General features: G+C 40.8%; 1 protein-coding gene across 1 annotated transcript in view; it reads right to left on the bottom strand.

Moving 5' to 3' along the window:
- DTNB (dystrobrevin beta) overlaps nucleotides 1–18,086 on the bottom strand; it is a 230,399-nt gene that overhangs the window by 27,633 nt on the left and 184,680 nt on the right. The window contains exons 12-15 of the mRNA XM_079720759.1: nucleotides 14,664–14,749; nucleotides 13,677–13,790; nucleotides 8,633–8,729; nucleotides 3,503–3,523 (exon numbers count right to left, since the gene is read on the bottom strand). Coding sequence (XP_079576885.1) covers nucleotides 3,503–3,523; nucleotides 8,633–8,729; nucleotides 13,677–13,790; nucleotides 14,664–14,749 — 318 coding nt within the window. The remainder of the gene's footprint in view (nucleotides 1–3,502; nucleotides 3,524–8,632; nucleotides 8,730–13,676; nucleotides 13,791–14,663; nucleotides 14,750–18,086) is intronic.

Genomic DNA, 18,086 nt, shown 5'->3' with positions numbered 1-18,086 from the left:
TTACTTTAGTGTACCCCTCTGTATACATTTCTCATTGTGGGCATTGGGTTCTTACTGAGAAATGCTCAAAATATTTTCAAATGATACAAATAACTATAGATATCCTGCATTTTGTAGATTATCTGTGCTAAAAAAAAGAGGATGATTTTACTCTACATAACATATCTGTTCTTCAGACAGAAATAATAATAGAGTTAATAATAATACTAATATATTAGCTTGGTCTTCCTATTCTTTTGGTAACACTGAAATTTGTTTTTCTGATTCTTTTTATAAAGGACATTTCTAACCATCGTTTAGTCTCTTGAATAGATCTACCTATTATATGGGAGTACCTTGAGCAAAATTATTGCCTTAGGTACTCGAACCAGTTATGTCCCTTACAATGAATAAACTTATGAATTCACATTGTTTTTAAGTTAAAATCTTATAATAGCAGTTTTCATTCAGCCACTATTTATTGAGTATCTGCCATGTGGCAGGCACTGGGCTAGCAGCAAGGGGATACAGTAGTAAAAAAGGCAGACAAGGTCTTTTAATTACAGTCTGACGATTATCATGGGCCTGATTAACCCTGACTCAACCGATACAATCTAATTCCTGAGCCTGTTAAACTGTAGGGTATGTCATGGGTCGAACAGTCACTCAGTGAAGTCTTATCTGAAATAGCCAGGCAGTTCTGCCCTTAATTATAAGGAGGGAGGGAGGGAGAAAGGAAAGACAGAAGAATTATCAGCTGAGGTACTAATGTCACTAAAGCACTGGAAAAGTGGCTGAGCTTGAAGGTAGAACCACAGCCCCGAAGTCACAGTTAAAGTCACAGTTATTACCCATTTCCCTCAAATTTCCCCAATGCCAAAATAATCCCTGAAAGGGAATGAAGAAGGCAAACTGCATAAAAAGTTCTCTATAATGGATTTACAGAGCTAGTTTGGGGAAGATGTCTAGTAAATTCTTCATTTAAAAAGTCTTACAATTATTTTATGACTCATATAGGGTAATACATTTTGATAGGGAAGAAATTAAACTATACCAGCCAGAATCTGGGAGGAAGAAAGGGTTACGACTTAAGCTCTGTGGTAAATACCTTTTGGTGCCTCACGCGGTAATGATATAGATTAAAGCAGACGCTTGAGTTCTAAAGCTTTATAGTCTTTCTAGCTGTACATGTTAAAAATGTTGAACTATGCAAAGCCATTCAGTTCACACTTGAGCCTCATTGCTGAGCCTTAGGTGGGTACAGTTTAAACCTGTGATGTGGACAGAGGAAATTTCTACCTATATCCACAGAGCAGAATGTCTTACCTCACCATAGTGGGGAAACATGAGCGAAAAACAGTTTGTACAAATTCATGCTCTGGACGGTCCCCTGGGACAGTGAGGACTAGAACATGAGCTCAGGACCTCAGCCACCGAGAACTCCCAACACACGCACACAAGCCACCGAGAACTCCCAACACACACACACCAGCGGTTCGTTAGTGGCAGGCTTCAGTGATCTGGGTGTAGCTTCTCGTTTTGCCAACCTCAAGGGGAAGTTGATCTCACACACAATCAAAGGTCACTGGAATGATCATGTTGTTATTTAATCCCCTGTCTGTTCAAGATCAGCTTTAAATTGACCTGAAATAATACGACAGCAGTGATAATTTCTGGTTCTTGGAGTACATAGTAATCCATAAAATTAAAAAAAAAATGAAGTGTCTCTTGGAAGCCCTTACTGCTGCCATTAACATAAATATCCATAATGTTTGCCCTCCTCTGAAAGGTATTCTCAGGTGGGGTGTGGGTGTGCCCGATTACATGCTTTGCTCTGAGCTGGCCCATTCACAGAGGGATCATGAGATGCTAGTCTGGGTGGACTGCTGGAGGAAGTTCCCAGCAAGTGGTTTACCTGTAAAGCACATCTCTGGGGCACAGAGGGATGAATAAAAGGAGGGGAATGCCGGTGCCAGAAACTACAGGTCAGGTGATACCCTGATCTGCAGGAAGGGTGTGGTCACAGCAAGGGGATGAGGCTGCCAGGGAAAGGAGGGGAGAAGGGAACAGGAAGAAGAGATATTTTCTTTCCCTCCCGCCAACACAATCTCACTCATCCTCTGGTTTGTGGCAGGCATTACCAGTACTTGCTTCTCTACTTCTTCTAAGCAAACTGGAGGATTATACTTCCCTGCCTCCACTGAAGTTAAGTGTGGTCATGTGCCTTGCTTTGGCCAATGAAATGGAGTGGAAGTGATGTGTGTCACTTCCTGGCAGAAGCATTTAATGGCTGGGCTTGACTTTCCATCCTGGTTTTCTCCTGCTTTGCCCATGTGAATGTACCTATTGATACAAAAATGCCATAAGATCAAAGTAATAAATTATGTGTGAATGAGGAAAAAACAAAACCAAATAAAGCACAGACAAAAATAAAATTTTGTTACATTAAAGTCATTGAGATGTACGGGTTGTTAGCCTACCCTGACATCATGCTCTGTCTTCTTTCCCTCTTCCTGACAGTCTCTGTTCCTCTTCTCTTGCCTCCTCCCCTCCTTACCCATCTCTTCCTTCCTTTCCTCTCCCTTTTACCCTATGACTCCATTGCTTTCCTAACTGGAAATAATAGAAAATATAATGCTTTATATTCCTATTCTTAATCTGAAACATGGATACATTTGTTTTTTGAAATAAGAAATGAGTACATTTTTTGAATTACACATTTCACATTTCTTTCTTTAAAGAGAAGCCCTGAGGTAAATTAAAAATCAGCTTTAGTTTGTGTGAAAAATGTATGCTTTGAAAACCTTACTATATGATATAAACATATAGTCTTATCATTGTGGATAAGCCCTCAATTGATTTTCCTGCGTGGGTTAGTGGCTGTCAGGGAAAATAAAAACAAACATAAACTTTCCCTAAACACCATGCAGCTCAGAAAAACCAGAGGTCCCTCTGGAGTGGGCTTTGAACAGGAAATCACTTACAGCATGATCAGTCACTTAGTTTTCATTGGTAACTTTGTTAAGAAGGCTACTGGAGCTGGAACATCCAGAAGACTGTTCAAGACTAAAGGACATCTAACGTTATCAAAAGAACGACTCATTTTCATGCACAGTCATTCATGACATCGTATTTAACCCTGAGGTCACTCCCACCACCCTGAAAATTGTTTCAAGCAATTAAAGTCAGCCTAATCATGAAGCAGCAGAGAATGTAAGTGCAGGAAAATGTAACTGTAGCCTGGCTAGTCATGCATATTTAAATAAACACAACAGATGTGTACTTTGAAAACAAATTCAACAAGCTCTGGTTTCAAATAAGAACATGCTCTACTAGGTAAACATGACGTGGCCTTTTAGGCCATTTTACAACACCACGGAGAGAACTGCTAAGGGTTTTTTTTTTACACATAACCAATTCCGCAGAGATGATCTTGGTAGAGGGAGGAGAGGAGAAAGTATGAGGACAAGAAGAACATGCAAAAGAAGCAAGAGTCAGGTGGAGAATTCTGAAGTTCACTTACTGCCTGCTTTTGCTCTTCCTCCTAGAGGTGGTGAAGACGAAAAACGGTAGAGGGGAAAAAGGAGAGAAATTAATGCCCATCACCACGAACAACTGGAAAAAAATGACAGAAAAGGGCAAACCAGGCCAGGCCCATGGGTTCAGAGATCCAAGGGCCTGACCACCATCAGAGCATCATCAGTTGGACAGAGCAAATGGCAAGCCTCTGCCCTATCCAGTTCTTTAAATGCTAACTTCTAGAGTTAGAAGGAAAGAACTTTATAAACCCTCTAGTCCAACTTCCCCTTTTATACACGAAAAAGCCCTAGAGAGCCTGACTTGCCCAAGGTCATATCACTATTTAGGGTAAACTGAAAGAAGCAGCTCAACCATGACTCAAAAGCTCCGTGATCACTCTGTTTCACGATTCACAATATCCACATGTGTTAGGTACATTTCTCTAAGTCAGTGGTTCTCAAAGTGCAGAACATAGATAGACCAGTAGCAGCAGCATCTGGAAACTTGTCAGAGATGCATGCTTTGCCCCGTCTCCCCCTAGACCAATGGAATCAAAACTCTTGGGGGTGGGGGCAGCACTGTTTCATGAAACTTTCAGTGGATTCTGAATCCTGCTAGTTTGAGAACCATTGCTCTTAAGAACTTCCTAGAAACTGGAAATTCCATCTGACTACAGATTCTCTTATTTAGTCCCCTGTCTTCCACTTTTGGAGCTTTTGGCTGCTGTGTGGTTCTTTTCAAGGATGCACATACGTCCCCTTCCCCCTATAAACCGGAACTGTTTCAAGGCCCTAAGAGGCTTTTCAAAAAGAATTCTTGACCCTTGTGTCCCATTAGTTGAACAAAGGTTCGTTTAATGCTCCCTATGCATGAAGCACTGGAAACATGAAGGTAAGACATGGTCTCTGTCTTTCAGAGCCTTATGACGGTGCTCAGAGCAGGCCCTTGCTAACTCTCAGCTCTCAGAATGCACCTCTAGACACTGAAGAAGGAAGCACGATGAAGATGAGATAAACACTTCCGAGTTCCTCTCTCCTCGGTCTTGTGCTTCTCAGTTACTCTGTCTTTTAATGGGTCTCTTTGTTTCCTTTTTCTGTGCCTCATCATGGGTAACTGTGGTCAGGACGCCTCTGCTCTTTGCCCCAAATACACAGATCTAAAATCTGTTGCAATGATTCTATTTAAATTGGATCCATCCGTGCAGACTGCCTTTACTAAACATGTGTGTAGGAAGTCTTGGGAATGGATGAGTGCTTCTCAGTCTGCAGATCTGGGTGCAATGGAGAGAATGATTTCAGTAAAGCCAAGGAATTACGAAAGGGAGAGGGAAAGTAAGAATTTGGAGAAAGTCATTTTATTCCCGCAAGGGAGAGACATGCACTAGAAATTAAATGGGCACCAAGAAATCTCTTGAGGAGACTCCCAACTCAGCACCAGAAGATGTTCTTCATTATCAAAACCAGCTGCTAGATGCTTGGCCAAACCTAATATCACAGGCACCCTGGCAAAGAGGGCCCTGTGCGTTCGCTGAGTTAGCCTGAAGGAGTTAGCATCTTTTAGCTTTTGCGTCTGGCATGTATGGCTCCAGTGAGAAGGGGTTAGAGTTTTACAGTTGGGAAGTGATCTCCCTGCCTAGTCAGGCTTCCCTGAGGCAGAACACTTTTCTTCCATTCACTAGGCAAGGCAACCAGCCATAGAAGAGTTATTAAACAATTAAAAATGTGTTTTTATTGCTGGCACTAAATGTTGAAATGGAAATTGGTAGGGGAGGGATGGGGCAATCCTGACAAGCTGGAATTGCATTTGAGATCAAAAGACCAGTATGTAATTTCTTAGAACTGTTTCTAAAACACCTCCCTATTTTCACTGTTTTCTCCAGGTTTGGTATTGGAGACAATATTACCTTGGTTCAACAGAATAGAAAAATTCAGTGCTCGCTTCGGCAGCACATATACTAAAATTGGAATGATACAGAGAAGATTAGCATGGCCCCTGCGCAAGGATGATATGCAAATTCATAAAGCGTTCCATATTTTTTTAAAGCAATTATACTCCAATAAAGATGTTTAAAAAAAAAAGAAAAATTCAGAAGGCGATGTTTCATGTTTGTACATTTGGTGACTTTGCTGTATATAGTTTATCCATTGATATAAAATCATTATAATCTGCAGTAGACACGTCAGGTTAGGATGGAGAGAGTGGAGGGCAGTGTTTTCAGGACTTACAGGCCCCCCATGTGCACTGGGATTGGGAGAGGGTGGACTTTGGCAAAGTGTTACTTAGGATGGTGTTGTATAATCCAAACTCACAAAGTTAATCAGATATACCTTTGAAGGCTTTGTCAACACAGTAAACAGGTCAGATATAAGGTCTTAGAACCTTTTTGTTATCAATTAGTCAGTTGGGGTCAGTAAACATTGACTGGTGACAAGGTATAGAAGCCAACTTGATTTAAAGGGGGTAATAATGTCTTAATTATAAAGTGCAAATCTAGGACTGCTCAAATCACCTAAACACATGGGAGACCCGTCACATTGGGGATATCTGGCTAGATGGCCAAAGTAATGCCATAGCCACTGTAGTCATCTATATAAAAAAATTTATATTCAAAACCTCATTTGCATATGAGGTTAAAATTTAAAACTACAGAATTCATCTGGTAAATGCATTTCAAAAGCAATATTGGAAAAATGGAAAATGAGGCAGAAAAATACTGGGAACGTAATTTAGAAACTAAAACACCATCACACAACTATTTCTAGATTAAATAAGAAGTCTGAGGTAGAGGTTATCCATATATACTCATTAATTAGGTGAAAAAATGTAAAGAAAAGATACATTCTGAAACATGGGTACTTGAGTGTCAGTCTACATTATGTCATTAGGAAAAAAACAACAACAATAAGAAGGTCTCTGATACTCCTTGGTGACAGGGATTGAGTCTTAGTCACCATCATACACCACATACCCTAAACATGACTCTTAATCAATGGATAAAAAGACAACATTCCTGGTTTGTGTTTGCAATTCTTCTTCCCTTTCTGGATGACCTCAGCCTGTCAGGTGGGTAAATAATAAGGCTTTTAAGAACTTGGTAGGATATCCTACAAAACAGAGCAGTGGGGTCCTGGTTATTTTACAGAAATTGTAACTGAAAGACAACAACTGGAAATACAAAGAAACTCAGGGCTTGGGAATACAGTTCGAGACATCAGCTCATTCTGCTTAGGCCTTGAATGCAAGTGTCAGAGGTACATGACAAGGTCTTAGGAATGCACTTGGGACCTGAGCCAGGAACTCTAAGGAACACTGAGGGCAACCAGCTGACGGGAAAGCTTACTGTGATAGTTAGGGGAAATGCATTCTGACTTCCCTTCAGTTTGCATAAACCTTTTTGCCTTTTACAAAAAGGGTACCTTCCCATCTATGTTTGGGTAATATTTGAGAACATTTTTCTGAAAGGTAGGTGAATCCCCTATGACCTTCTGTCCTGTGGGTGGACTAACCCCACAACGGCAGGGCTTTCAAAGCCCCACATGGCTCCAGATGTTACACTGGCCAAATGTATTTAAGTACCTCTCTGCTCTCTTGAGTGGCTGATTGGGTTGCTTAGCTGGATACTTGACAACTATTTGAAGGATTTGGGCCAGGTTTTATGCATAAGGTTTTCTTTAAACAAGACCCATTTAGACAAAATATTTCTCAGGAGAAATCCTGCTAACAGGGTTAATGAAGAAACACGTCCCAAAATACCCCAAATACCCAGGACCAAAGCTAGAAAAAACTCAGCTCAAGACTAAAAGAAGTGATTGTCTTGAGCAAGCCAAAAATCAGTTTAAAACACAAACACTCCATTTACCCAAGTTGCTCAATACCCACTAGCTTTATTATTTTTTTTTTTTTTTTTTTTTTTTTTTGTGGTATGCGGGCCTCTCACTGTTGTGGCCTCTCCCGTTGCGGAGCACAGGCTCCGGATGCGCAGGCTCAGCAGCCATGGCTCACGGGCCCAGCCGCTCCGCGGCATATGGGACCCTCCCAGACCGGGACACGAACCCGTATCCCCTGCATCGGCAGGCGGACTCCCAACCACTGCGCCACCAGGGAGGCCCACTAGCTTTATTATTAAAGGACTGGTTTAGAATGGAGAAGTTGAAGAAAACTCTTCAAGCTGACATGTTCCTGGGCTACCCCTCCTAGTCTAGACCCTTGTCACTTCGGGTCTGGATGATTTCAATAGCTTCCTATTCTCCTTTAGTTTCTCCTCTTCCCAACCTGCTATGTACATTTTCCTAAACTATTGTTTTCAAAACCTTTAATGACTCCACTTTATCACAGGATTAAATCTACCCCCTCAGCCTGCCTTTTGAGGTACTCTACACTGTGATTTCCATTCTGTGTCATACCATGAAATACAATGGTTTCACAGTATAGACAGACCTTAGGAATTTATAGCATAAACAAATATGTCCTGGTATTGCTGCTACAGAGCTGGGTAAATATTTCTGTTCAGTGCCAGTCAAATCACCCAGGTGAGGACATTTAAATGCCAAGTGTGCCTTTGTCTGCTCTAGGGTGTAGGGGCTGTAATATATTTTTCACTAAAAATAGATAGTGAGGCCTGAATTATTCTAGATTTATTCAAGCCCCAATATACCAAACCTAGAGCTAGCTGCTATTTTATTGTTCCTAATAGAGTAAAATTATGGATTAGAGTTGGTTGATTACTTTGGTTTGCCTCTGTAATACTTATTAAAATAGGACACAATACTTGTTACGCATTTAGGTAGAATATTTGAAACTTGTCTTAAACTTTATATAGTTGAGAAATATTCATTTCACATAGCTAATATCCGATTTATAAACATTCTTATTAATTCATAAAAGCAACTATTCAAGGACATTAGTTCCAGTTACTAATTTTTTGTAATCAGGCTTTACACTAATTTAGATAACTTTTATACTGAATTAGGTTAACTTTATGGAGGTCTACCTGAAAACTGAGTCTGGGCAGCAAGAGTTAACCTTTTAGCGTCATCCTGTCTGACATCACAGGGAGGCAGAAGCTGAAGTGCAGGTGAAGATGGACAAGAAGAGCTGGGAGGTGGGAGGAGACCTGAGCAGCTGCTGCTCTTACCTTCAACAGCTTCATCAGCCCTTCCAGCTGGACCATCAGTTCCCGCCTGCTCTCCTGCAGCGCTGACATCCTCTGCTCCAGCTCATCCTTCCTCTGCCTGTCGGAGAGGAAAAGCTCATGAGAAATGAAGAGATGCAAGGGCACTTAGATCACAAAAAGACACTGTAATTTAAAAATATTAAAAATTGTAATGTGCTACTGAACAAATATTAAAAAAATAGAAAATGAAGATAAAATGGTCCTCAAAGAGTTGTCGAAGGTCAGATGAAATGGGTTTTAGACCTGATTCTGTTACTTACCAGTGTATGAGATGCTGAGCAAATCATTTAAGTTCCGATACTGGATATATAAAATGGTGATAATATCTGTTTTGCCCACTTTTCTTTACTGCTGTGAGAATAGTATGTAAAAATGCTTTGGAGGGCTTCCCTGGTGGCACAGTGGTTAAGAATCCACCTGCCAATGCAGGGCACATGGGTTGGAGCCCTGGTCCGGGAAGGTTCCACATTCCGCGGAGCAACTAAGCCTGTGCGCCACAACTACTGAGCCTGTGTGCTGCAACTGCTGAAGCCTGTGAATATAGAGCACGTGCTCCGCAACAAGAGAAGCCACCGCAATGAGAAGCCCACACACCACAACGAAGAGTAGCCCCCGCTCGCCGGAACTAGAGAAAGCCCACGTGCAGCAACGAAGACACAACGCAGCCAAAAATAAATAAATAAATAAATTTATTTATTTTTAAAAAATGCTTTGGAAAGTATACATTGCCATACAGTGAAAAAGTATTGTTAATATTATTAAAGTGATTTAAAAAATTCTTTAGGAAGCCAAATGCCTCACTTATACATAAAACTAGTCCAAATTTAAATTAACAGTGTAAAAACATGTATGAAAACTGCTCAGGGAAGACAGGGTTCAGGAGTCAGTGCTTCCAGAACCACACATCAAGTTCAAAAAGTATGACAGACATCAGGACGACTCTGTGTCTAAGAGAAATCTGAGGACAGAGTTCTGTTTCCCTGAGGACAGATTTCACGTCATCAAGTCTAGCTCAATCTGTCCGAAACCAAACTTGAGACTTTCCTCCCTAAATGGTTCTCTTCTCAATTTCCCTCTCTCTCCTACTTTTTCTTCTATCTGTCATGGCTGAAAAACTCAGTCCTCTTTGATACTTTCCTGTTCATTCCCTATATTCAATCAGTCACCCAATTCAGATGATTCTTGGAAATCACATGTCTATCTTTCTATTCCCACAGGTTAAATAAAAGATAGTGTTAATTTTAGTGACACCTATTTCCTTTGTTTTTCAACATGGTTGTTAGAAAAATTTTGGTACATATACAGCTTACATTATATTTCTATCAGAGAGTGCTGCTCCAGACCCTACCTACATTCCTAACCTTAGTTCCTTACTTCCCTTTCCCTTCCATGTCTGGACCTCCAGCCATGGTTCACTTTTCCCTAAGCAGACTGCATCATTTTACAAGTGAGTATTCCCTTACTCTCTTCCAAATGTTATTCACTCCTTAGTGTCCATCCCAAACGTCACTCTTTCCAAGAAGCTATTCCTGATTACTTCAGTAGGTATAGGATCCTGCTTATTTAATCACATAGCAATTGGTGCTTCTCTGTGGCACTTAATTTATTTTACCTTGTATTGCCGTCACTCCTACCATGATGCAAAATCCTTGAGGTCAGGGGATGACCTTACTCATCTTTGCATATATTTAATGATTAAGAGAATATCACGCATCCAGTGTGGACTCAATTAACATCTAGTGAACTTAATGAAATCATTATTTGAAGCCCTCCAAGGATTTCCAATGACCTATCACTTAAGGCTCTCAGAATCTGGTCTCAATTATCCAACTAATTTTATCTCCCATTATTGGCACTCTAAAGATTAATTCACTGGATGACTGAAAACAAATTCTTAGCTCCAAGACTCCTTCCCCTGTCTGAAATGTGTCATAGTTATTGGGGGATCTTGCTGAACCCCAACTCTGCTTCTAATCTTAAATGTTCTGTCCTACACGCCATTCAAACCACACCTACCTTTCATGGTCCAGCCCAAATTCCAGCACTTTCAAGGGTCAAATTGCTTCTTGCCTGTGTGTGTGTGTGTGTGTGTGTGTGTGTGCCTTTCCCTACTCACATTTCTTCTAATATCCATACTATTTATTAACATTGTACAATATTATTTAACTGACTAGCAGATTATTTTAAATTTTGTTTCCAAAACTAGATTATAAATTTTTAAGATAGAATCATTGTCTTCTCGTCTTCATACTCCCTAAATTTCCAGTGCAGGTATAAACTCAATAAGGAGGAGTTGACTCATTTAACCTTCTAGAGAGCCTTTCTTCCCTGAACCCCCAAACCTGGATGCAGTACTCTTTCTTTGTGCTGTGCATGATCAAATAATTATAATATGTGGCAAAAATGAATGAACTACAGCTACATGCAACAACATGGAAGGCTCCTAAAGAGTAATATTAAGGGGGAAAAATGTCCCAGAAGGCTACATGGAATACCATTTCTATAAAGCTCAAAAAACAAAAAGCAAAATTAGACACTTTATCACATGGGCATACACACATACTTGACAATACTGTTTTAAAAAGCAAGGGAATTGGGACTTCCCTGGTGGCACAGTGGTTAAGACTCTATGCTCCCAATGCAGGGGGCCTGGGTTTGATCCCTGGCCAGGGAACTAGATCTCACATGCGTGCCGCAACAAAGTCCCGGTGCAACCAAATAAATAAATATTAAAAAAAAAAAAAGCAAGGGAATGATAAACCAAATTCTGGATAGAGGTTAGCTCTGTGGGGAAGGCAGAAGCAAGGAAGTGGAATAAGGGGGGCACTTTTACAGATGACATGGCTTTAGCAATATATGAATTCTCAAGTAGGACGTGAGTTCCTGGGTGTTCATTTTATCATTATGCTTCATATCTCACACATTTTTCATATATTATTATAATGACAAATATATCGTTAAAAATAATGAAGGGGGAAAAGACAATCTTGGTGGTCAGGATTCATAACCAGTAACCCTAGGGATGAAATTCTCTATCTTGTTTTATTATACTAGTTGGGTATTGGCAGTTCCTGGATTCATGTATATTCATCAAAACCAGAAGGATGTCAGAACCTACAAATGAATTTTGCCCTTTATGTGTCCTGTGATAAACAAAAGTTCGTATATTAATATAGATGAATATACCAACTTCTTTCATGGCTAGTAATTCTGAGAAATTATTTTCTATTCCAAAACCCTAAAGAAACTCTCCTACGTTTTCTTCTAGAAGTTTTAACATTTTTGTCTCCGTGTTTAATCCATCGGGTGGTGTTTTTATATATAGTGTGATGAAGAGAGCCAATATGTTTGTCCTTATGCATGACCAATTGATCCAGCAAACTTATTAAATAGTCACTCTTTTTTCAGTGGTATACAAGCTGCTTTTTTTTTTTTTTTTTTTTTTTTTTTGCGGTACGTGGGCCTCTCACTGTTGTGGCCTCTCCCGTTGCGGAGCACAGGCTCCGGATGCGCTGGCTCAGCGGCCATGGCTCACGGGCCCAGCCGCTCTGCGGCATGTGGGATCTTCCCGGACTGGGGCACGAACCCGTGTCCCCTGCATCGGCAGGCGGACTCTCAACCACTGCGCCACCAGGGAAGCCCTACAAGCTGCTTTTGAGATTAAATACTTTCTGATTTCTCAGAATTTAGACCTTCCTTGGATTTAGATTAAATTCCTGTTTCTTACTGCCTTATGTCACAGCGCTGGATTCAGCCCTTTGCCTACTAAATCTACAGTTTTTTCAGATCCCTCTAGCATAAAGAAGCCCTTTCAGCAATCCTAGTTCCAGCGATAGTTAAACTAAAGTGTGACAGTTTTTTGCTTTTCTAGATAAGAAATAGTCACTTGTGCCTGAGCTGAGGTGGGGAAAGCAAACAGCTGTATCTTACACTGAGAGCTTAGAGTTATGCTCTACCTGAGTCAGCAGCTTTTGCTTTCCCATCCTCCCTAGTGTGACACCAACCATGCTGATATCTCAAATGTGTGACAGTGGACCCAGAGCAACCAAAATCTCAGCCCAGTTTCTAATAAATTCAGAAACTAAAATGAATTTTTAGGAGAATGGGAATCTCTGTATCTCTAATGATTTTCATCTGCATGGTTTAAATTCTTGATGAGTTGACCTAAGCCAAAGGAAGAACTAAGAAAGGACATTTGGCTATGCAGAATCCCAGGTGACAGCACATTAAAAATCAACTGCAGAATGTCAAATGTTACAACCTAAACAGAAAAAACCCACTATTTGGAAATCTAGAGGTCTGGTGAGAATCAAGTCACTCACTTAGTTTCCATAATGTCTTCACTTACAAAGAGTATACACACATCTTTCTAAGACCGATAGGAAATAAGACCCTAATAACTTTGCTCAGATCACGCTCACGTTATACCCTCTGGAAGATGCCCTCATTCCCTCCAAAACAGCACCAAGTGGGAGCTGAAGTTGCTCTCTACCCCCATCCTGATCCTACGTCCTTAGTCTCTTGATCCTTGAGACAGTTTATACTTATGCTGAGGTAGAAGGTACCACAGCCACGGTGCAAGGGATTCCCACTTGGTTTCACATCTCAGAGGAGTTCCCTGCTCTGCCTATGAAGTGCAGGAGAACATACTCAAAGGACAGGGAGAGCGTTACTCCTGCCAGGAGTCTCTAAAGTCAGACTAATATGCAAGATAAGAAGATTAAGTGCAGCACAATGGTCTTCCTAAAGCAATCACAAAAGTATAAACACTGCAACTGATGTTTACCTAGTTCTGAAATGAAGGCAGGAGATTTCACAGTGATTAATAAAGGGGCTCAAACATCTGAAGCTGTAACAGAATCAGTGGAATGCTTTAGCTGTTTGTTCTAACATGACTAGTTATACCGATAAACAGATTCTAACCCACTAGTTTGGTTTCCTGAGATATGAATTCCTACTGTAGCAGATTATAACTTGGGGACAGTGGTGCAGCTTCCCCACTTACCTCAGCAGCCGCAGCTCTGCCAGCAGTGTGGGGTTCTGCTGGGCCTTCTCCGGGGTGGGCTGGGAAGCCTGCTCATGCTCCAGACGGAGACGCTGAATCTCCTGCAGGATCTCTCTAGAGAGATGGATGAAAAAGAGATGGCCACGTGCGGCTTCACAGCTCGCTCCCTCTCTTTTTTTTCCGTTAGAAATTTTTATTCTAGTCGTGCTGCCTCTACCAATCTTGTTCTGATTGTTTCTGAATGACCAAGATGTGAAATGGACACTGTCTTAAAATTGCTGCACTCGATATTTCCTCAATGAAACAATCCTTTGCGGTAGAAAAAGTCCTACAAACCCTCTTCTCAAGAACTTGAAAAATTTCCACAGAAGAAAAATGACAACTATCAATAGAAGAGTCTGTTCCTGTCTGGGGGGAACTTGCAACCTTCTAATGCAAGTCTTGTGCTAACTCCCCTCAAGTCTTCCTCTGTCTCCCTTCTTCTCCTGAACCCCACTCCCACCCCGAGATCTGATGGTTGCCACTTCCTCCACTGTGCCTGTTACATTATGACCAATCTCCTTGTACTGGTTTCTGCTTTTTCAGTGCACGATGGTGTGTTGTCTGGTCGCCAAGCCTGTAAATGGCTTTTCAGTGAGAGACCAGACAGTCGCGTGCTGCATCGTGGGCCAGGACAAGATGACAAGACAGAGCAAAGGCTCCTGGGAGTAGAGTGGAGAAAGGAATGGGAGGGGAACACACTGGTGGGTGAGAAAAAGAATCTACCTGAGAGCACCTGAGCGGGGTTTTGGACTACCAGAATGAACAGCAGGCAGAGATATACAAATTAGTGTCCAGGGCATGTACTGGACTTGGGCTGGCCTATCTTCACTGAGGTGGGATCTTCCTTTGTGGTCAAAACCCACCTAGACTGCAAGGAAAATGAGAATCAGATACTCACGTGATAATCTTGGGCTTCAGAAACTGGCTCGACCTCTGCATTCTTACCTGTTTTTGTTTTCCAGTTCTGCAATAAGCTGTCTTTGTTGTTTGTTGGCATCAAAGTTAAAGCTCAAGTCGGTGGGAGGACGGGTCTAGAGTGAGGAAGAAGAAAGGTTTTTTTTTTTATTCAAATATATCCAGAGGCCCAGATGGACTGTTGACTTTTTTTAAAACAGATTTTTGAGGTATAATTTACATACCATAAAATCCACCCGTTTTAAGTGTACAATTCAATGAGTCTTCGTATATTTAAACAGTTATGCAAACCAATCACCACAGTCCAGTTTTAGAACATCTTTCACCACCACAGAAAGTTCCCTCATGCCAGTTTGTAGTCAACTTCCACTCCCATCCCCAACCACAGGCAACCAGTGATCTGCTTTCTGTCTACAGTTTTGCCTTTTCTAGAAACTTCATATAAATGGAATCATACAACATGCAGACTTTGGTTTCTGGCTTCCACTTAGCATGGTATTTCTGAGGTCCATCCATGTTGCTCCATGCATCAGGAGTTCCTTCTTATTGCTGAATAGTATTCCATTGTTACCAGCTTTTGGTTATCACAAATGAAGCTGCTCTGAACTCTCATTTACAAATCTTTGTGTTGATATATGTTTTCATCTGTCTTGGGTAAATCCCTACGAGTGGAATTCCAGAGTTACATGGTAACTCTGTATTTAACATTTTGAGAAAGTGTCAAACTGTTTTCCAAAGTGGCTGAACCATTTTACAGTCCCACCAACAGTGAATGAGGGTTCCAATTTCTCCACATTCTCACCAATACTTGTCATTGTCTTTTTGGTTTTAACCATCCTAGTGGGCGTGAAGTACCTAATTGTGGGTTTTTTAAAAAAATTGAGATATAATTTACATGCCTTAAAACCTACCCTTTTAAAGTATACAATTCAGTGGTTTTAAACTATATTTATGAGGTTGTGAGCCCATCATCACTATCTACTTCCAGGACATTTTCATCACCCCGAAAAGAAACCCACAGTCACTCCCCATTTCCCTTCCACCATTTTGTGACAACTTCTAATTTCTTTCTATGGATTTGCCTATTCTGGACAGTTCATACCAATGGAATCATGCAGTATGTGATCTTTTATGTATGGCTTCTTTGACTTGGCAAATGATTCCAAGGTTCATCCACGTTGTAGCATGTATCAGTACTTCATTTCTTTTTATGGATGAATAATATTCCACCATATGGATATATCATATTTTGTTCATCCATTCAACAGCTGAGGGACATCTGGGTTCCCATTTTGGCGGGCTATTTTGCATAATGCTGCTATGTGCATTTGCGGACAAGTTTCTGTGTAGAGACATGCTTTCATTTTTCTTGGGTATATATCTAAGAGTGGAACTGCTGGGTCATATAGTAACTGCTTTTTGGGCAACTGCTAAACTGTTTTCCTACATGGCTGTAGCAGTTTACATTCCCACTAGCAATATATGAGGAGTCCATTTTATCCACTTTCTTGCCAACAGTTGTTATAGTCCTTTTTTTTTTTTTTTTTTTTTGCGGTACGCGGGCCTCTCACTGTTGTGGCCTCTCCCGTTGCGGAGCACAGGCTCCGGACGCGCAGGCTCAGCGGCCATGGCTCACGGGTCCAGCCGCTCCACGGCATGTGGGATCCTCCCAGACCGGGGCACGAACCCATGTCCCCTGCATCGGCAGGCGGACTCTCAACCACTGCGCCACCAGGGAAGCCCCCTATAGTCCATTTTTTTGATCACAGTAATCCTAGTGAGTGTGATTTTGATTTGTATTCCCCTAATGACTAATATGTTGAGCATACTTTCATGTGCTTATTGGCCATCTATATATCTTCTTTGGAGGAGTCATTATGGTTTTGATTTGCATATTCACTACTGGGTCTGACCCTCGTACCTCCTTGGAATACGGAAGCCAATCAACACAAAATAGGAAAATGGATGACTAGGTGACATTTCCCTTTTATTGATTAACCAGAGTGGAAGCTCTTAATGAAGGCTCTGGTATAGTTACACTTCACTCCAAGTATTCTTGGTTCTTCCCAAAACATGATCTACAATGAAGCAGAAACCTTGTTTCCTGTCTAGAGTTTAAAGATGCAATAAGTAATTCTTTTCATGTGAAATTTCCTAAATAAACAGGGGCAAAATAGCATAGCAAATCTGGGTGGGAGCCTTTTATCAAATTATCAAGTAATTTCCTTCTTTAAAAGGAAAAAAACTGATCTTTCTTCCTCCAGAGAAGAGTGGACCAGCAGTCAACTGAGCAAGTTCGCTATGTATTCTATTCAGTCTTGTGAGAGCCTGAGTTGAACCTCAGAAAAATGGCTTGCCTCAGAGTAAAAACTGCTATGAATAATAGGTTTACAATTCCTGAAGACTAGAGTTAAAACTAATGGCTCCCTATGAGTGGGACCAGGGAAAATTATGGATGAGGAAATGAGCTCTGAAAGGAATTTGTTTCATATAATGACAAAAAACCAAAAACCCTACAGTATTTCACTGGAAATTTCTAAAGAATCCTTTTAGTTTTGAGTGTCTGACTGCAATGCTGAAGCATCTTTCAAAGAGGAAGTTAACATAGGAATCAAGAATTATTATCAAGCGATTCCTAACCAGGAAAGATTCTCTGGCACCAGGAAGCATTGTTACTCAAATATAAAGAAGTAGGGGTGGAAAAAGATTAAACCCTTAGTCAGCAGTCCCACCTGGAGCAGCCTGCACCCTAGGTCCTCCACCTGGACGTAACAGCAGGGAGCCCCCAGTGGACAGCTGAATGATGGCTTATTTCACCCAGACAAATGTCAAACACAGTTGAATGTACACTAAATAACAGACAAATGTAGGATTTTATTTATTGACTATCTTAGACACCACAGTACTCCTTTAAAAAAAAAAAAAGCCAGGTATCCCTTCCTAAAATGCCCCCAGGACACTGAAGGGAAAAAGAGGGAACAGTTAGTTTATAAAGACATAGATTACTTTAGCCAGAAGATCCCTAAAGATGATTTCTTTCAAAAATTAAATAGTTCATTCATTCATTTATCCAACAAATATTTTCTGAGCACTTAGTATGTGGTAGATACTATTCCAGAAACTAGGGATGCATTAGTGAATAAAATACAGCCTCTACCTTCATGTAGCTTACATTACATTGGGAGAGAATAATAAATAAATAAATAAATATATGTAGGTTATATATATATATATATATATATATGGCATCAGTAGTGATAAATTTGATGACGGAATATAGGGTAATGACACAGAATAAACTGAGACAGAATATTTTTTAAATGATATAGTTATGAAAGACTCAATGAACTTAGGAAGCAAACCAGGTGAAGGTCTGGGGGTTGGGAGGGTCGGGCTTGCTGGGTGGAAAGAAGGGCAAAGGCCTACAAGTGCTCCAGGTTGGTGCGTTCTGGT

This window comes from Hyperoodon ampullatus, assembly GCF_949752795.1.
Source record: "Hyperoodon ampullatus genome assembly, chromosome: 15".
NCBI lineage: Eukaryota > Metazoa > Chordata > Mammalia > Artiodactyla > Ziphiidae > Hyperoodon > Hyperoodon ampullatus.
This window is presented reverse-complemented; position numbering and strand designations above follow the sequence as displayed.